This window comes from Pinus tabuliformis, chromosome 6, assembly GCF_031772625.1.
Source record: "Pinus tabuliformis cultivar Carrire ecotype Pingquan chromosome 6, CPIR1, whole genome shotgun sequence".
Taxonomy (NCBI): Eukaryota; Viridiplantae; Streptophyta; class Pinopsida; order Pinales; family Pinaceae; genus Pinus; species Pinus tabuliformis.
In genome coordinates this window covers 2,093,604,051-2,093,627,887 of record NC_142292.1, presented here as the reverse complement: position 1 = coordinate 2,093,627,887, position 23,837 = coordinate 2,093,604,051, and the positions used below count along the sequence as shown (strand labels likewise).

Sequence of the window (23,837 nt, the reverse complement as noted above, 5' to 3'; positions counted from 1 at the left end):
GAAGCTGAAAATGTGTTGCGGGAACTCCATGATCGACCAGCAAGTGGACATTATTTGGGAGATGCTACATCACATAAGATTTTTCATGATTGGCCTACATTATTTAAAGATGCACATAACTATGTAAGGAAATATCAAATTTGTCAAACTGCTGCCGGGAGACAAAAGAAACCATCATTTCCTTTGCAACCAATCAATATCAATCAACCTTTTGATCAATGGGGATTCGATATAATAGGTGAGATCGTTCCTCACTCTTCTAAACAACATAGGTATATCCTTACAGTTACAGATTATTTTACTAAATGGGTAGAAGCAGTTCCACTCAAAACAACTAATGCTGAACATATCGTTGATTTCATAGATCAGTTCATAATCACTAGGCTTGGTTTACCCTCTGCCTTAATGTTTAATAATGCATAATATTTTTCTGGCAATGCTATGACTGAGTTTGCACTTAAAAGAGGCTTCAAGCTTAGGTATTCTGCCAATTATTACCCACAAGGGAATGGGTTGGCTGAATCAACGAATAAAAACTTAATCAGAATCATTAAGCGAACCATTAATCGGAATCATAAAAATTGGCACAAATCCTTCATGTATGCTCTATGCGTAGACTGAAAAACCCAGAAGGCTTCAATTGGTACTTCTCCTTTTAATTTAGTTTATGGGAAAGAAGTAGTTCTCCCAACTCATCTAGCAATTCCTTCTTTGGCCTTAGTTCAATTTATTGACGAAACACCAACTTCATCTTTACAACTAAGACAGTTGCGGATCCTTAAGCTAGAAGAGCAACAAGAACAGGCTAAAATAACACACACTCATCATCAAGAATTAGTAAAGGATTCCTTTGATTCAAGCATGGTATTTAGGAAATATTTTCAAATTGGAGATTTAGTTTTGAAATGGGATAAGGCTAATGAAGAAAAAGGCAAACATTCTAAATTCCAACAAATGTGGATTGGCCCATTCCAAGTTGTAGAAATCATAGGTCCTTCCACTTTCATGTTGCAAGATCTAGCAGGGAAAAGAGAATCTTTACCTGTTAATGGGAAAATTCTCAAAAAATACTTTCCATAGAAGATGACCTCTTCTATTTTTGTAAATTAGTATTTGTAGCTTTATTTTGATAATAAAATAGGTTGTAAATGGTGAGAATTGGAATCTTGGCGGACGAGGGCGACGGGATGAGAGCTAGGGCTCGCGCTAGCTGACAAGGGTGACAGGGTCATGGACTGAGTTTTGACTGTGGGCTGAGCGCGCAGACCTGCCAGGGCAGAGTATCTCAGGTTGCTGGCACGGGTTGGGTTAGGTAAATAAATCAGTGAGGTAGAACCTAACCTTGTGATATCGCCCTGAACGAAATGGGAGAGTCAAGCGAGGGGGGGAGAGATCCCCTCCTTCAAAAACGTGGTAATGGGGGAGACAAGTACGGGAGGAGAGTAGCATACGGAACGGGAAAATCATATCCCAGTAATGGGCAACTTATGGCAGAAACGGATGAGAGGAAAATGCTTACCGAGGGCTCAGAAACAGCCTAGGTATGTTGTTCCCCACAATAAATTGGAGGAATACAACTGCTATATGAGGGACGATGCTCTAATCTGCCGATTTGTTGGGTATTGGCCTTCTGAGCGGGAACTCTACAGATGGATTGACCAGCGGTGGAGACCTAAGGGGCAGGTAGATCTCAAACTTGGTGCTCAGGGTTTCTTCACAGCAATATTCTCGAATTTGGAGGACAAGAATAGGATTTTTGAAGAAGGTCCCTATTTCTTGAACAATGCGGGTCTATTCATGAAGTATTGGGAGGAGAGGTATAATCCTGAAAAGGAGAAAATGCTTGATGCACCAGTCTGGGTCAGGTTATTTGGGCTTCCTGATGAGTTCTGGGATCCGGAAATCTTGGAAGGAATAGGCAACTCGATTGGAAGCTTTGTCAAAATTGCAGAGACTACGAAAAGAGGTAAGTATAATGCTTATGCGAGAATCTGTGTATACATAAACCTGGCTGATCCCCTCCCAGAAAATGTTGAGGTTGAATACCATGACGAAATCTGGAAACAGCCAATTGATTACGAACATATCCCTTTCCGATGCCGAATCTGTCACGAGTATGGCCACTTATATCGGCAGTGTCCTCTTAATAAAGAGGAAGAGAGCAGGAAAAGTCAAGCGAATCAACAGAGAACCACCAGGAGAGCGGAGGATCCAGAGAGAGGGTTTCAACAGGTAGTCAGGAAAAGAAGACCGAATAAAGAAGGACCAAAGACTCAATATCAAAAGAAACCCAGTCAAGCAAGAAATCAGAACAAATATCAAGTATTGCAGAGCGAAGATGAAGAATATGAAGTAAATCTGGAAGATGATGAGGATCCAGAAAATATTTCAATGGAAATCTCAGGAGAGGAGAAAGGGAAAGGAACAACTATTAGCAAAGTCAACAAAGAAAAAAAAACAGAGGAAGAGGCAACAGAAACAGAATTAGTGGTTCAGATGGAAGTGGAGAATCAACCTGAAACTGAAGCAGAAGAAGAGAAAATCATGAGAAGACTGATCCAGGAGTGGAAGTATTTAGACAGCAGATTCATACCTGAAGATCAAAGGCAGTTGTATAAGGAAGTATTCCAGAAATACAAAGAGAAAAAAGGAGAACCCCAGGATGCACCAGCAATGTTAGAGAGTGAGAAAGGGACTGAAGATAAAGGAACAGGCACTTCGGGCAAAAACAACAGAAAAATAGGCCGGAAAACAATGAGTGAAACGATCCAGACGGTGGGAGAGATATTGATAAACTCAGGTAAGGTGATACCTCTGTCGGAGGTATTCTTCCCCTCATATAAAAAGTTTTAAATGATAGTTGTCAGTTGGAATATTAGGGGTTTGAATAGTAGAGGTAAACAAAGGTATATGAAGGATAAGTTGAAAAAAGAAAAACCTAGTATTTTGATCTTACAGGAAACAAAGATTTTGATTCAACAACTTGAAGAACTCATAGAAAAAAGTAGATTACCCTACCAAGTGATGGGGCAAGATGCCATAGGCTTTGCAGGAGGACTCGCAATACTATGGAATCCAAATGACATTACAATAGATAACTGGGTGAGTATGAGTGGAATCCTTTCTGGGCTGGGAAGGGTTGTGGGAACCAAACACCAGGTAGTTGTTTCAGGAGTTTATGGCCCTCCAACCCCTGGGAACAAGGAACAGTTCATCAACGGTGTTAAATCGGTCCGTAATCTTTATCCTGAAGCTGCTTGGATTATTGGAGGAGATTTCAACCTGATCAGATCCTTGGAAGAGAAAAAAGGCGGGACCAGGAGGAGGGATCACTATATGGACAGATTTAATGAGATGATAGAAGAGCTCCAGCTAGTGGATATCCAGACCATTAACGGGATATACACTTGGAACAACAGAAGGGGAGGCAAAAACCAAATTGCTTCCAGATTAGATAGATTTTTAGTTTCTGAAGCCATAATGAATAAAGATGTTTTTGTGGAGGCCAAGATCATTCCATCTCTGGGATCTGACCACTGGCCGATTCAATTAGAGATTGATATCAAAAAGATCCAGGGGAAAAGGCCTTTCCGATTTGAAGCCTTTTGGTTAAGGGACCCAGAGTTCATCAAGAAAGTTGAGAATTGGTGGAAACAAAGTACTAGTCAGGGCAGATGCAGAATGCAAACTTTCCAGTTAAAATTGAGAGAGCTGAAAGGCAAAATCAAAAAATGGAACAAGGAAGAATTTGGGAACATTTTGGAAGATAAACAGAAGCTGGAAGGGGAAATGGCTGATCTTCAACAGAAGATAATTCTGGAAGGAAGAACGGAGGAAAGCATTCTCAAGGAAGGGGTAATCCTCGACAGATTGGAAGAGAGGAGGAAGCAAGAGGAGATCCTCTGGCGCCAAAAATCTAGGATAAAATGGCTAAGGGAGGGCGAACGAAACACTAAATTCTTTCACCAGGCCATGGTCAAGCACAGGCAGGGAAACAGAATCTTATCAATTAAGGACAGAAATGGGGAAAGAGTGGTTGAACAGAATGAAATTGAACAAGTTTTGACTGATCATCATAAGGAAATTTTAACTGAACCTCCAATTGATAGGACGAGAGCCATACAAGAGATATGCTCTACTATTCCTAGACTGGTCACTGAGGATCAAAATAAAGTGCTTATGAGGGCAGTGACCTTAGAGGAGCTGGAGGAAGTTGTGAAGGCAATGAAGAAAGGGACAGCCCTTGGACCGGACGGCTTCACTGTGGACTTTTAGCAGGCTGGTTGGCACTTCTTGGGACAAGAAATTCTGGATCTTGTAGAGGAATCAAGAATAAATCAAAAGGTATGGCCAACTCTTAACTCTACCTTTTATGCTCTTGTTCCTAAGGGAGACAACTTGGAGGAGGCTAATGGCTTTAGACCTATAGCTCTTTGTAATGTCATTTACAAAATGATCACGTCCTTGATTGCTAAAAGATTAAAACCTCTTTTAGACAACTTAATCTCGGCTGAACAAACGGGTTTCGTTGAAGGCAGGCAGATCCTTGATGGTCTGGTTGTAACTCAGGAGGTGATCCATTCCTTGAAAGCTAAAAAGCAAAAAGGTATGCTGATAAAATTAGATTTATCCAAAGCATATGATAGACTAAACTGGAAATATCTTGTTGCAGTCCTGGAAAAATTTGGTTTTCACCAAAGATGGATTGCTTGGATCCACAATCTGATATCCACTCCTCATTTCTCTATCCTGGTTAATGGAAGCCCTTCAAAAACTTTCAACACCTCCAGAGGGATTCGTCAAGGTGATCCTTTGTCCCCTTTTTTATTTATTCTAGCTGCTGAAGGATTAGGGAGATTCATCAAACAAGAAAGAGCAGCAAATAGAATTAAAGGATTGCAAATTTGGGGAAACAACTTGCCCTTGACCCATCAACAATTTGTTGATGATATTATGCTGTTTGGGGAACCAACAGTAAGAGAAGTCCAAAATCTAAGGAGGATCCTTGATCTATTTTCAGCTGCCTCTGGGTTAGAAATCAACAAAGATAAATCCTGCATCTTCATCTTCAACACAATAGAACAGGTCAAATCCCATCTTATCCGAATTCTTGGATTCAAAAGGGGGGAATTACCCACCAAATACCCGGGTAATATCCTTGACTTCACCTCTAAGAAGTTGAAAAACTGGCAGGGAGTGCTAGACAAGCTTAATAACAAGATTGCCAATTGGACGTTCAGAGTTCTGAATATTGCAGGAAGAGTTATTCTTGCTAAGTTGGTTCTTCAGGCTATCCCTATCTATCCTTTATCGATTATGGCTGCCCCTGCTGGGGTTTGTGCAAAAATCAGAGAAATTATCCGGAAATTCATATGGAGTGGAGCTGATCAAAAGAAAAAATGGGCTTTGGTCTCATGGAATCAACTGACCGAAAGAAAAGAACAAGGAGGGTTGGGATTAAGGGACCCGGAAGTTTTAAACAAGGTCCTGGGAGCCAAGCTGTGGTGGAGATGGCTTAGGGGAGGAAGTGATCTATGGAAGACTATTTGGAGGACTAAATACAGAATGCCCAATTCACCGGTTGATATCTTAAGACTACAAGAAATTCCCCGAGGCTCCACTATTTGAGAATTAGCCTCTCAAAACAGAGATCTGATTGACAAGCACACTTTCTGGGAAATCAGGGGAGGGTCAGAGGCAAACTTCTGGGAAGATAGCTGGCAACAACGAGAAAGGCTGAACAGCATTCAAACCCTTCTCCAAGTCCGTGATAAAATTGCAGGGAACAGACCGAAGGTAAGGGATTATTGGAAAGAAAATGATTTGTCAGAAGGTTGGAGGGTCTGGGAGGAACCGACAGAATGGGATCAGGGTCTTAATTCTGATCTCCAAGACGCATACCGGAAAGAAATGGGGTCAAGAAAACTCAGAGTTCGCCATGGGCAAGATATCCTTCGGTGGGGGAGTTCAATGAAGGGGACTTTCTCAACCAAAGAGGCCTACTTTCTAATGGGGTCGCAAAATGGAGGAGACAGGAATTGGGAATGGAAAACTATATGGGAAGCCAATTGGTGGCCTAAGGTGTCCATTTTTGTCTGGTTAGCCACAAAGAACAAAATTTTGACCTGGGATCGTATCCGTAAGAAGGGTTTCAATGGTCCCTCACAGTGCTATCTATGCAACAATGACGAGGAGGATAGAGATCATCTGCTGGTTCGATGTCCATATGCTGAGAGACTATGGATATCAGCTAAAAGATTGTTCAATAAGTCAGGATTCAAAACTAGTGAATTTAACGATACAATTTTTTGGTGGAATAAGGAAACCTTCCACTGCCGGGTTGTCCAGAGGGCTTGGAACCTGATATCTACTTTCATTCTATGGACGGTCTGGAAAGAACGGAATAGGAGGATATTCCAGAATGTGGCTAAAACTCCAGATGTAGTTTGGGCGCAGGTGGTAGAGTATACGAGGGAGACCATCCTAGTTGATAAATGGGAAAGTGATGACTGGAAGACTATTCCAGACGAACAAGAAATCCTGAACAAACTTAATTTAAAACTGGAGATGGTTCACTATCAATGTTCAGCCAGCAATGATATAAGAACTCAGAGTCCAGAGAAATTCTCATACCCAAGGGACCAATTTATCAAGCTTAACTTTGACGGGGCCTCGAAGGGCAACCCGGGAGAAGCTGGATTTGGGGGGATCTTTAGAGACAGTAATAATCAAGTTAGGTGGATCTACGCCGAATGGGGGGGACAAATGACCAATAATGAGGCTGAGTTTTGGGCCCTGCACCAAGGTTTACGAATTGCCATTAGGAATGGCTATACCAACCTAGAAATTACAGGGGATTCGCAGTTGGTTATGGACATGTTGAGGAGACTCAACAATGGGCAAGGTTGGGAGAAAGTAACCAAAAGCTGGAGGACCGCAGGCATTGTCCAAGAAATAGCCAGCTTGATTAAACGTATAGACTACAGCATCATAAGCCATGTGCGTCGAAAAGGGAATCAGGCTGCAGACTGGTTGGCGAATTGGGGCTGCAATGGATGTGGTAGTTCAATTGACAGCCAGTGGAGAGCCATAGAAGGTAATCGGGAGTGGAAGGAGTTGGCAGACCTCATCAAGGTGGATCATGTTCAAGCCACGGAGGATAATGCGCGGTCCAGCGGGTCGGATTAATAGGGAGTCGTGGAGAGCCAAATGTAAGATAAGGATGCAATCGGGATTTGTCAAAATCATCATGCCAGACAGCAGGACGAAGGACTTAGATCTAGGCGACAGTACTACGGTGGCAGGTGAAACGGTTGGGAATAAGTTCACCCAACGCAAGGTTATTAATGCCCGAACTAGGACTGGCGATGGAGGCGGCTCGTCAGGCTTCACAGCAGAGGGAATGAGTAATGATGAGATGGCAGGGAGGGTTGGTTCACCGGAGAGGGACCGATGGCATTCGATAACCGGTATTTTCTGCTTCCCCGCAGCAAAGAATACTCTTTATAAACGAAGCGGGTTGATGGTGAAGGGATTGCGAAAGTTCATTATCCAGGCAAGAGGGGCGGGCTCCATTGAGAGACATAAAACAACAGTGAACAGTCCTGCAGACCAGGGATTGAAGAGGGACGATCCCCTGGGAATCATGGAGACTAGGCAGAGGCAGCGACAGGCGATGGAGCATCAGGGCGTAGGGGAGAAAATCAGTGACAGAAAGGGCAAGAACCTCATGCAGGAGGAACCTTCCTTCTCTGTTTGGGAGGTAGAGGACGACTCGGAGGAAGCCATCACCCCGGACGCGGCTAAGGACAGCGGGCGTCAACACGAGCACATGGATGAGGAAGGAACAGAGCAGGGGAAGGAGAACCCTGCGGTTGCTGAGGATATGACGATTCGGCGTTATGGGTTGAGGAAGCGCGGAATCGTTGCTGACAAAGGTGATGACCGGGCCAGCAAGAGAGCCCGTGGTCGAAAGGGGCATGGAAAGGAGGCTGGGGAAACCTCCAGGCGGGGGCCGGGAAGGAACAGAAAGCCGAAAGAGACTGCTACGGATCGTGTGCGCAAAGCCGAACAGGCTTTCCTTCACTTTTCCAACCAGGCGGTTCGCAAGGTAATGCAGAGGCTTGAAGAGGAAGCCACCCAAGATCAGTCAGATGAGGAACTAGAAGACTGGACTTTCCTGCTGCACGACCCGGGTCAAACCAGAGGCCGCATGTCCTTATATAAACAGTCCCTTCACCTATACTAGGTGATGAAAGGAATCCTGGCCAAGGCGCTGTTGCAAGTGGCAAAGGAAATGGTAAATTTGGCTAAGGGAGGCCCAGACATCCATCGGGAACTGAGTTTTCTGCGAGTAGCCATGCTGAAACAGGATGAAGCCATGATGAGGATGGAGGAGAATCTGAAGACCATCCAGCAAATGCTAACACGGGACCAGCCGGAGCAAGTGGAAGAGGAGTTGCAGCAACCTGCGGGAGACCATGAATAACTCGAGATATGTTCAAAACCTGTAATAATTTTTGTGGATACAACTTTGTTGTTGTCAAGGATAGGAGAATGCATATAATACAAAGCAGTAGCTTTTGTAATAGTTTTAGTAAGTTTCAGGATTGCTTAGTTTATTTAGCAAATTCCATTAGACTGCGGACATATTTTTTTTGGGCTGCTATTAAGAATTACAGATGGCAATATGACCCGGTTTCCCCTAGAGGGCGGGCAGATACTGTCATGTGATCTGTTGTAATGTTCTTTTTGATCGACGTAATAGAATGAGCACCATCTTAGCCTACAAAAAAAAAAAAAATAGGTTGTAAATGGTTAAACTTTGGGAATTCATGAAAAAGATTAGTATTTCTTTCAAATTTTGTTTTTTCACTTGTATAAATGGATATGATTTGGAAAATCGATCACTAGTTTTGAAAGATATAGTCAAGTGCTATAAGCCTGGAAAGGATACTTGTTTCAGTCTTACGAAATTTGATGAAAAACAACCTTTAGTTGGAATTTGTTTTATATCAATCAATGAAAAGCATCAATAACAAAACAAAGATTCTCTGTAGAAAAGCTCCTTCCAAAAAACTCTATAATTGTTGTCTAGAGCTATTCTTAAGGAACCAATGATTTCCTCCCCACCTAGGGAATTATGAGTTTCAAGGAATAATCCAATGATACACGATAAGCTTAAAGAATAAGAGGTCTCATCAAGAGCCGACTTATCATGATCATAGATATTATGACTTGCTGACATTGCCAAAACTACATACCAAAATAGGGAAATGACTCAAGATTGTTGCAATCAAAAGACAAGGGGTCTCATCATGAGCTAGCTTGTTCAGCAAAGTTATAAATCAAGTGAATGGCACTGTCATAATTTGGCTACCAAACCAAGACATTGTTCTTTAAGAAATAAAAGAAAACAAGTGTGAATTTGGATTTATCTTTGAAAATTGTATATTTCTCCAAGTAGGATACGGGATCATTGCTGGATAACAGGTAACCTTTTCAAGGCTATGAACGCCTGCTGGCAGCAGAGGCTCTACCTATGACAAATGAGCATGCTTAAATCTGATCTACAGAGAAGTCTTTGTTTTTATATTTTTAAACTAAGTAGTGGCTGATGTAAATACAATGACTACCTTTGGGAAGTAAATAATTAGAGTTAACATAGGAGAAACAAACTACCATTGACAGCTGAAAGCATGACACACTTTATATTTCTATGATAAAGTTTGATTTTTTAGAAAAATTTTCTGTTTTGGAAGTCTAGAAAATTCAAAAGATAATCAAAGATAACTGGTTCTTCCTAGTGAATCGCCAATTCTTGTGGCCAACAAAAACCCCCCTTTTTATTTAGTTTTAGTAATAAAGCTAAATAAATGGGGACCCTTCTATAAAAGAAAAAAAAAAAATACTAGCACTTATGTTTCCCTTTGAATAAAACTTGCTATCATAAACTTAGGAGAACATCGGCAAAACCCAAAAAAAACTTAAGTTTTATGATAGATTCTGAATAAAACCGTTCTCTTAACAAAAAGACATCACATCACAAAAGGTAACGTGGGAACAACATACAAACAAACCTCCAAAATTGTGAAAATGTGATGCGAGATCGTGCGCCTTGAAAACCCATTGCGCATCACATATTTTATACGCCGCAAGTATCACCTAAGGTAAAATATCCCAATCTGGCGATATGCGATAGCGAATCTCAAAAATCGCATCTCGCAGACTATAAGGTAATAAATGATTGTTAACAAACGAATTAACAATATTGCGATATGTGATATTGCGAAGGAAATCGCAAAATCACTTTATCGCAAAATTACTTTATCGGAGATTTGCAGGGCTCATCCTTGAATAAAGTTTTTCTCGTAATCCGATATCGATTTACGGGCATTAATGTCAATTTAGTGGTTAGTTGGTTGTTATTTATGAGATAAGATTTAAATCTAATCGAAAGGTCATTTCACATATGGTGGTATATTGGATATGATTTCAGAATTAAAGAGCTTTCTCGTCACTTTATCTCTTGTCATTATTCTTTCCTGACTTGTAGATTTGCAGGAGCAGCAAGTAGAGTAATATACGCAGCAGTGTGCAGAACATAATGGGAAGGAAGGGAAAAGCTCCAGTTGCAGAAGACAAAGAAATGATGCCCTTATACACAAACACCACCTGTAACAAAGATGCTAGCATAACTACTTGGGAAGGCATGTACAATCTACTTGAAGAAGAAAAGCACAGAATTATGGAGGTTAAAGCAACTGCAAACTCACGCGGGTCATCTGAGGCATCAATTACTGGACTTGCATGTTCATTCTTGCACCAAATAGTGGCAAGACCGAAGATTCTTCCATACATAGACATGGTCAAGTGGGTACTAGACAGTGCCGATATAAAAGACAAACAATTCAAGACTCAAGGCCAAGACCTAATTGGGTCGTTCACTACACAAGATTTAAGGGTTATGTGTCATCTATTAGAGCTTCAAGCAACCTATAACAAATAGTTCGTGGAGAAGTTCACCAAAGAAAATGAAAATTTGGCAAAATGCACTAAGAATTGGTTGGTAAGGGAAGAACCATTAAAAAAGAGCAAAGCACGCTGACCAAGGCCCATTGAGACTACGCAGAAGGCAAAAAATAGCACTTGGGAAGCATGCATCAGGAAAAGGAGGCAGTTTCTGATGTGTGATTAGCGCTTAGTGCTAGTCCTGCATCACTGGGAAAAACCCCTCGAAATGGAAAACCCCCGAGCACTCAGTCGCATGTAAGCCATAAAATTGCGGGGAAAAATGCTAAAGACTAAAGGCAGGACCTGCGCTCCAAAACCAACAGTATTAATCAGGTATACCCTTAGGTGGTAAGTGGATTTGGCTGAAATCTAGCGATTCGAATCAACACTTGACGCATGGTAGCAAAAGAAGCGGCTACAGCAACAGACAACATCATTGACTGTGTCAATGAAAACCTTCACAGAGCAAACCTCGTTTAAAGACGGCTCCCAAATTCCTCTCAAAGTCACAACAAATACAGATAGGTTGGATATAGAAAGCTGAGGAAAGGGAAGAGTCCATTAAGAAGTTAACCAAGTTAAACTGGGATACTTACTCGCAGTACTTGGTTAAACTGCACAATCAATGCATGACTCTCAAATGCCTTACAAACTCTGTCAAGAAGATAGTGCCAGCACTTGCCAATTCTGTTTTCGCAGGATAACTAAAATCATAGGTTGGCCAACTGATGCTCCTCAAGCCGATGCTGAATGCTTGCAACCTCAGAGAACAAATACACAGATAGTTGATTTCTAGATTCAGTTTTAGTTTTAATTTTGATTTATTTTTCCCTTAGATGAGGACGGTCATTCAAATCTCCTCCTATATTTTTGTAATAAACTATTTTTAGTATTTAGGTAGTAGTATTTTAACCCCTTTCATGCATTTAGAGAAGGGTACTAAAATTTGTCAAAAACATTTCCTCAGAACATGCACTTTTGCACCCTCAGACGAGGTTTTGATGAATGAATGGAACGAGATTTATTGATATTTGTGTTTAATATCTGCTACTGAAATGCACTTTTTTACTCTTAGTAGATGTTGAATTAGAAAGAGATAAATCTATATTGCCAAAGCTCATGAGTAGAACTTGTTATCAATGATACTTTTATCTCTTAATCATTTCTGCTTATGTGTCAAAGTAAGGACATGAAGGGCGTCTATGTCATTCCCTGTTCCTGTGGGACCCCTTATATTGGTGAGACTGGTTGCTCTATCAATCAAAGGATTAGCGAGCACTCGGCTGACTTAAGACATGGTAGGACCAAGTCCTCAGCCCTGGCTGAGCATGCGGGGAAGACTATGCATCATGTTTGTATAGAAGAGGCTCAAGTCATTGCCAAAGTTGCGCAGTTTCACCATCGCAAATTTAGAGAGGCCCTGGAAATTGAGAAAAGGCCAAACAATCTTAATAGGGATGATGGCTGGAAGATTAGCAGTTGCTGGGTCCCAGCATTGTCTTCCTAGCCTCCTCATTCCCCTTTTTAAGTCTTAAGGTTTCTCTCTTCCCCCTCCTTAAGATTTGTTTTAGGCGGTTGGTCCTCCTTTTTCCTGGGTTTTCTCCCCGTTAATCCTTGCCTCCTATAGTATTAATACGGTTTGGTCCTATTATTATGGGGTGTTAATTAATTTCGGGATAATTATTGTATTAACCTTATCTAGTTTATGGTACTATTGGGTAGATTATAATTAGATTAAATTTTTGTTTCCATGTTTTCATTTATTTAGGCATTACCTTTAGAATTGAAATTCCCTTTAACTAATTTCTTATATAGTAAAAACCCCTTTTTAAACCTTATAAGTAATAATATATTTACCTAATTACATAGTTAATTTTAAATATTTAAATAAAAAACTTGAGAGGAGATCTAATTTACTTATGGACCTTTAGACTTAAATGATTAATTAGAAATTATTATTAATAAATATATGATATACCAATAGCATTTCCTTTTATAGATACAATTACTAATAAACATGTACTTTAACATGTATTTACCTAATGTAACTAAATTCTAAGAATAATAATGTTTTAACAAGAATACTATGTGTTTGTTGTTTAATAATATTGGGATTATAAATTATTAAGTAAATATAGATTTTTAAATATAACTTATTGATTTAATTTCGAATGGGCCATTATATTTAAATAATAAATAATAATGATATGCATATTCATATAGTAGAGTTTACCAATGGACCTTGGGATTTAAATAATTATTATTAAATAAATATACAATTACCTAATGTAACTAAATTCTAAGAATAATAGTAATACTATTTGTTTGTATTTAAATAATAATAAGTATACTAGTATAATTTATTAATTTAATGATCATTATAAATAATAAATATGGATTATATAAATATTTATATTAGTCAAATAAATTCTTTTAATTTATAAGTTACTTGATTTAGCTAATTTTTAAAATAATAAATTATATATTATTGGAATTAACAAATGAATCCTTTTATTATATTATTTACCTGTTTTACTAGGATCATTAGGTCTAATTAGCCGTTGGCAATACAACCGTTGGAGTCTCTGCACACTCTATTTAAACAAGCTAAGCCGGATTGGTTTTCAACTTGTCCTGACGATGAACCACACTGGTTGGTTCGAAACCCGTCGACAAAAGATTGGTTATGTGATTTTGCCGAAGATTATCTAAACAATGCTATGGATCACAAAAGTCTAAATTCCTTAATAATATTTTATGATCAGTTATTTATATATAAAAGCTTGAATGTTGGAGTTATTATTTGGCACTTTTGTACGGTAATGACTATTCTGTTTATGATTAATGTATGAATGACTTATTATGCGATATACTTCTCACAATTATTTTAGATAACTTTTTATATGAAACAATTCATCTTTATTGAATTTTTTTCTTATAGCAATTGAATGATCTTTATTACCTATTGCTGATAGAAATTATTTTATATCGCATAAGCGAAAAGTTGAATCTCGGGTTAGTTTTAGATTTAAGTATTTTTGTTCATTAGAATACAATTGCATGTTTTAAATTAGACTTAGATTAAAAGCATTTTATTTAGAAATATTTAGAAAACATAAATATCAATTCCTATCAACACACATAAATTGGGAAACTTTTTCGATTATCCCCAGTCGGACCCACCATCCCAAACGAAAAAGGAGCTGCTTTCAAGGTTCGGACTGGGTGGGTATTCTTCTTATTGTAGACCTGATTTTCAGGGCTTCAATAGGTTTATGACCAAAACAAATTTTCTTTCACTCGACCCTTGGTGACTTTACTTAAAGGCCAAGTGATATGAGAGAACCCCCAACACGAACCTATGATAGAAATTGGCAAGACCCAAAAGTTGTGGCGCTCTATTAGAATGGTTGGGATTGGTCAATCATGAATGACTTGTATCTTGGATGGGTCCAAATGTACACCCTTCTCATCAATGATGTATCCCAGATATTGCACCGAGGCCATGCCAAAGGTTCATTTCTCCAAGTTAGCACACAACTTGTGTTGTCACAGGGTTTGAAGGACCTGCCAAATATGGTGGAGGTTCTCTTCCCAACTCTGGTTGAAGATCAAGATGTAATCTAAATACACCACCACGAATGCTTTGGTGAAGGGTCACAAGATGTTTTCCATTAGTCTCATGAAGGTTGGAGGGGCATTTGTGAATCCAAACGACATGAACAACCATTCGAAAAGGCCCTCCTTGGATTTAAAGGTAGTCTTCCACATGTCGAAGGGTTTGATAGGAACATGGTGATAACCTAACTTGATGTCAATCTTGCTGAAATATTTAGCCCCTTGGAGTTGGTTTAGAAGGTCATCAATACAAGGGATTATGTACCTATTCCAAATAGTGATGTTCTTCAACACCTGATAATCAACACAGAGCCTCCACGACCCATCCTTCTTGTGTACCAATATATTCGGGCTCCCACAAGGTGATGAACTTGGCCTAATCTGCCCTTTCTGCAATAGTTCTTGAATCTTCTTCTTGATCTCATCATTCTCCAGAACAAATCATCGATAGATTGGTTCATTGGGGAGTGGCACGCCCAAGGTCAGATCGATAGAGGACTTGACCTGATAGCACAAAGGTTCCCCTATGGGTGAGGCAAAAATATCTCTATACTCCTCCATGACCTTGTCCATCTATTGTTGTTGTGTAGAGGAGCCCTGCCAGGAAGCTATGACCACAACCTTCTTCTTTCCCTAGGGGAAATCATAAGGAAAACAAATTTCCTAGTCTAGGAAATTATCTTACTGCATTTCTTTATAATGATCAAAGAGATGGGAGTAGGTGGGGCTACCTCCAATATCCTATACAACTTATTAGCCAAGGTAATAATCACAGAGCGATTTCTAGACTCATATACAACATGCCACTTCCACAAATATGGTTGTCCTAACTATACATCACAAACTTCAAGAGGAGAAATGTCACACAGTACCTCATCCGTGAAGGGCTTGATGTTGTAGGGAATGCGGCATTGCTGGCTAACATGAAGATCTTGTCCTTGGTGAAGCCACCTGATGGTGTACATTATGGATGTGATGTAGTCGTTAATCCCAGTCACTTCATGACCTCTGCTGAAATGAGGTTCTTTTGGCTGTTATTATGAACAATGAACTGCAGTAGAGAAGCCTTCACCCACATCTATGAGTGGAAGAGGTGTTCCCTCTCCTCTAGATCTTCGAGCTTAATATTTTGGATATTTTTAGTGGGCACAGTGGCACTCGGCTCCGTATCAATGATTTTCTTCCCTTTATCAGTTCCCTTATCGGGTTCTGATTCAATGTTAGAACTTGCCTCTGATTCGGAAGCCTTTAGCTCGACCACCAGTGATTGCTTGGCCTGACACTCAATTGTATTGTGAGTGGAGCTCTTATGGAACTCACACCATTTTCTCGTGTCCTTCTTCGTCTCCATGGTGTTTTTATTTTCTTGCGGCTTCAGCGGGCTATCCTGGGTAGCCCCACCTTGGCCTTGTCCTTTCTTCTGTGTTTTGGGGGTGTTGTTTCCCTGTTTTGGATTTGTAGATCCAATTAACTGCATCTTATATTTAAACTTTTGCTCAATCTTGATAGCATATCGATACACCGTGCTGAGTGAGGAAATGTACAGGAACTCCATCTCGTCCTGGATTTACTTGTGTAGACAGTCGCAGTATTTGAGCACCAAATTCTGCTCAGTATCCTTGATACGTAGCTTCGTGTGAAGGGTATGGAAAATATTTGTAAACTCTAGCACATCTTGGTCCCTTCCCTGCTATAGCATGGTCCACATTATGTATTTGTTTTCATATCTCCAGGCAAGGTAATATTGTTCCTTGATGGCATCTCGAAAATAATTCCAAGTGGTTGTGGCTGAAAATAGTATGGGTTCACTTTCATTCTTTTGTTCACAATAGGTTTCCCACCAGTCCTTGATCTGTGGGGCGAACTTGAGAAGTGCAAAAGTAATCTTTTCCTGATTGGAAAATTCATGAACTGAAAAATATCCTTCCAAAATATTTACCATTTATCTACCGTATCTACATCTATCAGGCCCTCGAATATGGGAATATCAAAGTTAACTTATACCTTAAAAGGAGTGGTTCCTCTAGAGTGGTTGTTGGATGAAGAAGCATCGCCTATGGGTAGCCATCGAAGGATCTCGGAAACTTTATCCATCATCGCATCCCTCTATCGCTCGAGGGCTTCCTTGAGAAACATTTTGAAAGGATGTCCCACCCCCTCATCTTTCTTTTCTTCCACCATGGCAGGTCATTGGGTTTCACAAGGCTAATCTTTCAATGGTTCAACCAAATAAAGCCCTAACTCCTTCTACCTTGACCTAATTGGGGACATGCAAAGAAAACTAGAGAAGTAGACCGATCTAATACCACTGATCCAAAATTAAACAGGAATACAACAACTTACATATATAATCATAAACATAGAGATGAAGTAGAAAATAATTCATTCCATTAATAGAAAAATATTGAACTATGCTTACAAATAGAATGGAAATAAGATAGCTCAGGTGATGGTAGCTTATATTTGAGAAGAGATGTGGTGGCCACATGCCTCTAAACTATGTTACAATGAGGCTCAACAACCTATTTCATATTGGAAAACATGAGAAAAACCTAAAAAGCCAAAACCCTAACCCCAAGAGATGTAACACCAAGATTTTTTGTGCCCCGTTCGGGTTAGTTGGGTAGCCAACATCCCGGGCTCGTATCTTGGTCATATTATCTCCGTTTGGCATGTATGATCCCTTGTTGGAATGGTCTTGCCGAGTGATATAGGTTTTGGTTTCGCTGCAAGCCCATGCCTATGGTTGTGGGCCTATCACAAACCCCAAACAAAACGTCGTTTAGGGGGTCAAAACTACTCCGGAAGTTCAGGACCCGAAAAACTGCTAAAAATAGTAAATGTTGAAATGAACGAGGAAACAAATGAAATTGACTAGGGGTTCTAGGTGGAATAGGTCGATGGCAACCAATATCCACCTAGATCATTTCCACTACACCAATACCTGTGGGTGTTAGTAAATAGGGACATTGCCAGAGTTAACAGATCCACCTGAGGTGGTTAAGAAGATGTTGTGAAACACATGAGGAGCGCGCATTTATCCAATGTCAAACAATCCCCCCAGTGCGAGTCAGGTGTGATTCGAACTCGAGACCTTTGGCTATGATACCACTTGTTCGAATCACAATTGTCATTACAGAAAAATCCGTAGTTGATAGTAACTAGAAACATTTCTAGAGTTAACTAATCTAGGAGAGGTGGTTAAGCACATGTCGGAAAACACATTGGGACCGCTAGTTTATCCAATGTCCAACATGTGTCCTTTGAATATCGAATGTCACTTGAAGATAATGAAAAAATACTAGAAACCTGAAGATAATTTTTTATGCAACTTGGATTGATCATTGGTTGTTAATTAGATACCTAAAAACAACCATTCGAACCGGAAATGCCATTTTTTATTGTTTCCAACCCTTTGAATTTTCAACTAACTCCTCATAATTTGATTTTAGGTTGTTGGTTCATGACTTTCTACCAAATATATTTCCAACGCATTTCTTATTGTCTAAATATACTCGATATGATCGTCAAGTTGAATTTATTAGGTGTCTCATCAACTGATGACTAAGAATTTTAAACAAAATAAATCTGGTGAATTCTTGAAACATAAGGTCCAATGATCCTTTAGAATATCCAAAACCGTGATATTTGTGTATGAACTGAAAGAGGTTTTTGTAACTAAGCTAGTTTTGGATTAAAGACTCTTTCATATTTGGAAAATTCATTTTCAATTTCTCGAAAACCATGCCCAAAGTTGATGACTAAAACAAGAAAAAACAAACTAAAACAAATTGTCTCCATTTGTTTTGTCAACACCATCTATCAGATGATAATAAACTATGCTACCAATAGATTTGTTAGTACTCACTTGTTCAACGCGTAAACCATTCATTTCCAACAAATTTGGCAACGCCTTTTTTTTAATCGCTAAATCAATTTTGACAAAAATGTTGTGAGCATGGAAATTTTTTATTTTTTAAACTTAGAAACTAGATTCTATCAAATTTCATAAAAATTGAATTGTGATAATAGACTTCGTAACAATAGTTGGATCACCTTCATAGGATTATGATTGGAAAACACCTGTGGTTTATCCTACAAGATCTAAAGGCATTCCATGAAAGAGATCAAGAAAATCAAATAATGAAGAAAATAATTCATTTCTTGAGGAAACACATTGTACATCAACTAAATTTATAGGATTCATGGAAGTTTCTAGTGAAATTAAGAAGATAAGAATTACAAAAAAATATAAAAATATGATACATAATATTACAAGTTAAAATACTTCTTTTTTGGATATCTAGCAACTACCCATAAGCAAAACGTAGGGACAAAATAATGATAAAAAAGAAAAAGAAAAAAATCAGTCTCATAAACAAAGCTTGCTTAATTACCCATGTATAACCTCTCATAAGTGATGGACAAGAGAAATATCCATAGGAAAAAAACTACTCCACTCCAAACCCCAACCCCCCCACCCAAAAATATAGTACATGAAAAAGGAAAGAAAGAAATAGTAAAATGAGGAGGTGAAGGAAGGTGGACTCAAGATAATCCCCTAATTAAAATTCCTTCACTCAAAGAAATAGTTATAACTAAAGAAACCTTGGTGATAGAAACAACCTTGTGAAAATTTTTCTACTTAATATTTAGTGGGTACATATTCCATTCTAAGAATGGCATCTTCAATAAGTTGCCCAATGAAGTGCATGTGGATCTCAATATGTTTTGTATTGTAATGCTCCACAAGATTTCTAAAATATGTATGCAATTTTATTATCACATCGGAGAAGAGTAGTTTGATCCTGTAATGCTAAGCTCAATTAACAAGTATTGCAGCTAACAAAATTCTTGATTTACAAGAGATGAAAATGGACACTAAATTTTTGTTGTAGATAATGAAATTACTAACCATTTCTTGTAGGAGGTCAAGCAATAGGAGGAAAACAAAGACAAAAAACAAATATAGAGATGGAGCTTTAAAAATCCATTGATCTAGTCTCTTCATAACCTGTGAAACCGATAAGCTTAGGAGAACCAATATTAAAGTAAATTCCAAAATTTGAAGTGCCTTGAATATATCTAAGAATACTCTTTCTTGCTTTATAGCAACTGTGATGAGGATTGTAAAAGAATCTAGAAATCAACCCTATTGCATAAGCAATGCTAGGTTATGTGTGTTTCAAATGATGTAGACTTCCAATTGGTTGGTGGTACAATGTAGGATTGACGTGTGGTGGTAAGAGTAACATTGGATTAAAAACAAGTAGGTGCAAGATTAAAATTAGCCATACCAAAACACTCAAGTAAATCAAGGGAATATTTTGCAAGAGGATGGAAATCCCTTCTAAATACTAGTGAACCTATAAACCAAGAGAGTAATGGAGAAAACCAAAAACTATCATAGACAAATATCACAATAATCTTTCTTTAACATTCTAAATCATAGATTATGAACTATCTGTGAGGATTAAATAAACAAAATTAATAATTATAATCAATAAATCTGAGCTTTGTCTTTGAGTGCAAACTATAGAATTAGAATGAGAACGATTGAACCTAGAATGAGGAAAAAAAAATGTCTTCTTATACCAAATTCTAGGATCTTGTTTTAGACCATACAAGGAATGTAATTTCTTGCAAGAAAGTGATGAACAATGCACAAATATAAGGGTGATATTCAATGTAAATTGCCTCATGTAGATCTCCATGTGGAAAGAAATTATTTACATCCATCTGGAAAATTGACCGGCCTTGGGAGAAAACTAGAGAAAGAATAATATTTATAGAATCCATGTTCCCAATATGGGAAAAAGTTTTGAAATAATTTATTCCTTCAACTTTTGAAAATTCCTTGGCCACAAGCCATTAATTATGTTTGTCGACAAAGCCATCTGTAACACATGAAGTTCTTTAGACACACTTGCAACATACCAACATATGCCCCTTTGGAAGAGGGGAAATATTCCACATCGGATTCTTCGTCAAAGAATAATACCCATTAGTCATGGAAGCTTCCCACTTAGGTATTCCAACAATATCAGAAAATTTGGAGACCTTCTTAAATGGAATTACAAAAAAAAGAGATTCCTTTGACCTATATTTAGTTTTAGGATGGAAAATTGAAATATGTAGCATCATATCCATATCTATCAGGCTTTTATCTCTTGTGAAGGATCCTCCTCAAGCTTTCAACTCGGACATATTCGAACATACTACTCCTTATTTAAATACTTAGGCTCTAATGGTGATGTTGGCATATTTCCTTCTAGTTAAGGACATTCATCAAAGCCTTCCTTTTCTACCATCTCTACAAAATCGTCATAATGATTAAAACCATTATCAATGGTTAAAGATCAGAAAGAAAGGGAAGAGGATCTTGAATTTTGTTCTCATGAAAATGAACATATCTTGGAATAAATTTTCCTTAGATGTAGGATCATACATTAGATAATCCTTCTTTAGTGTAACTCTAAAAATAGGTCTTCATCTCACACAGATTCTCTAGTTACTTTTACACGACATCAAAACTCATGTTTTCTTACTAAGGGTGTTTGGTGCACGATCATCCTTGGTCTTCGGAAAGCAAGTACATTTGATTTTGAACATAACCTATAGGTGTAGGGTATTCACTTAACAAACATGTGCCATAGCACATGTGTTCATGGGACGGCAAATAATATCTATAATCTTATTAGATATTGATAACATTCTTCCAAAATCCATATTTCTAAAAGAAATAATACCCTTTATTAATGAAAATTGCCTTATTTAACAAAATTATCCTTTTAATAACATCTTAAATACTTATAAACCTGATATTCCTATATGTCCCTACCCCACCTCCTTCCCCCAACCCCCTTAGATACCTACCATGTATTGAACCTAACTTTTAGAATTTTAAAACACCTTAATGAATAAACATGGAAATATATTCGTCAATATAGTAAAGCCCTTGTGCTTAAAGATGGGTGTTTTTATGGACTAGACTAGATCCATAACTATGGATCTACCAAGGCACAATAGGGATAAATGAGTTTTTTTTTTAAGAAATAAATCTCAAGAAAAGTCAATTATGACTATATATTTCGAACAATGTGAAGATAAGAGCTAATTCCCATGAGCTCTAAAGTTAATCCATGCCCTAATCTATTCACAAAACACCTTGGGACAAACAAATCTACCCCCTTTGTGATACTAATAGGGTTGAATATGATAAGCACCTTTTCTTGGAATGTCTGAATCTAACTCATATAAGTTCTCCTTTTCAAAATATTTTCTACACTACCAACTTCCATGACTTTTTAATTCATCCCAAAGATCTTGGAATGCTTATCTCACTTTTTTCTAATCATAGACATAAAATATTAAAGAACATCTAGCTTGCCTTCTCAAGGTCCCATAGACCATATTGGTTTCTGTGGATGTTAATCATCATCAATATCATATATTATATTCCAATATAAATATATACTTACTATATATATATATATAGATATATATAGATATATATAGATATATATATATGTATGTATATGTATATGTATATGTATATGTATACGTATATGTATACATATACATATACGTATATGTATATGTATACGTATATGTATATGTATACGTATATGTATATGTATATGTATATGTATATGTATATGTATATGTATATACCCATTAACTCATAAAGATTTTCCAATCTCAGTTATAATTTTTTAACTTTATTGTTCCTATCATTATTATAATTGCACCAAGGTGATATTGATGTCGTAATGTAATGTTTAACATTTTGACTATGTAAAATTAAATTGATAGAATAAAATGATTAATGTAATGTAGTATAAACTTTTTAACTTAAAAAAAAAACCCTAAAAAAATAAAATAAAAATAAAAATAAAAATGACCCATGATATTGAGACATGTTACGCATAGTATTAATGTAGAATATATCCTATTTAAAGGGGGGAAATAAAGTAGCCTATATCCTTCTTAACTTGAGATCTACCAAGGGCCTAGAGGAATCAAATCTCTTGACATTCAAACCTATTTTATAGTGAAAACATATTTCATCCTTCTAGGCCATTGGATCTAGGCTAGTATAATTATATTATAATAATTACAAATATTATTATTTATTATAGCATTATATTTTTTTATTATTCACTTTTACCATTCCTTTGATTTAATAATAATAATAGTTACCTTATGGTACACACACACACACATGTGTATTATGAAAATTCTAAAATAATAAGCTAATTGAATAATTTCATTATTCAATACTATTCCTTTTATTGATATTATAATAATTACTTTTACTATTAATAAAAATTGCTTTTACTATGGCGTCCATTCATCTCCCCTTACCTATGGTCAAACTTCCTATCACACGATCTCCTTACTAATTGTTTCGACCATACCTCTCTCAGTCGAACAGTATCATATTCTTTATCCATATTTAACTTTGATAAACATAATCGTAAGTATAATAATCTATTATCCCCTAAAAGTTCATTTTCCAATTATTTAAGTGACAATTCTAATGAATTGTTATATAATAATAATTTGATTAATAACAAATTAATTATTAAAGATTCGAATAATTTAGATTTTGTTAATAATAATATGAACATTAGAAATGATAGTATTAAGGATTTTAATAGCCCCAACGGTTAGCTCAGTTGGTCAAAAACCATGCCTCGGCATCGGGAGGTCACAGGGTCGATTATGCTTGAAGCCCTTGGGGTTAGGTCTTACCAGTAGGTCGAGGGGCAATTAGCCCAAATTTTTCCGTGGACGTAGTGACCACTCACTGACTAGGGTGTTTGTGAACCACACTAAAAAAAAGATAGTATTAAGGATTTGAATAATTCCGAGTTTATTAATAATCACAACCTACATTATAACAATTCAAATAATAGTTATAATATTAATATGAACCATAATAATAATAATAATAATAATAATAATAATAATAATAATAATAATAATAATGTTATTAATTTAGCTAGTAAAAATTTTAGTCAATACATTTTTAACCTCTTAAATAAGGGTCATATTTTTTCCCTTGCCCCTAATAAGATTCCCATTAATAACATTATTTGTAACATTGAATTTAGTATCAAAGACCTGTATGATAATGTTAAGGAGGTTAACAGGAAAGACTATGCTATCATTCTTAGGAAGGCTAAGCCTCCCAAAATAAA

General features: G+C 37.5%; 1 protein-coding gene across 1 annotated transcript; it reads left to right on the top strand.

The window, feature by feature from the left end:
* Positions 1-1,476: 1,476 nt before the first annotated feature.
* LOC149267601 (uncharacterized) lies at positions 1,477-4,275 on the top strand. Its single transcript, XM_089412812.1, has 2 exons — positions 1,477-2,823; positions 2,959-4,275. Exons 1-2 carry the CDS (start codon positions 1,477-1,479, stop codon positions 4,273-4,275), a joined length of 2,664 nt encoding a protein of 887 aa, XP_089268938.1.
* Positions 4,276-23,837: the final 19,562 nt, after the last annotated feature.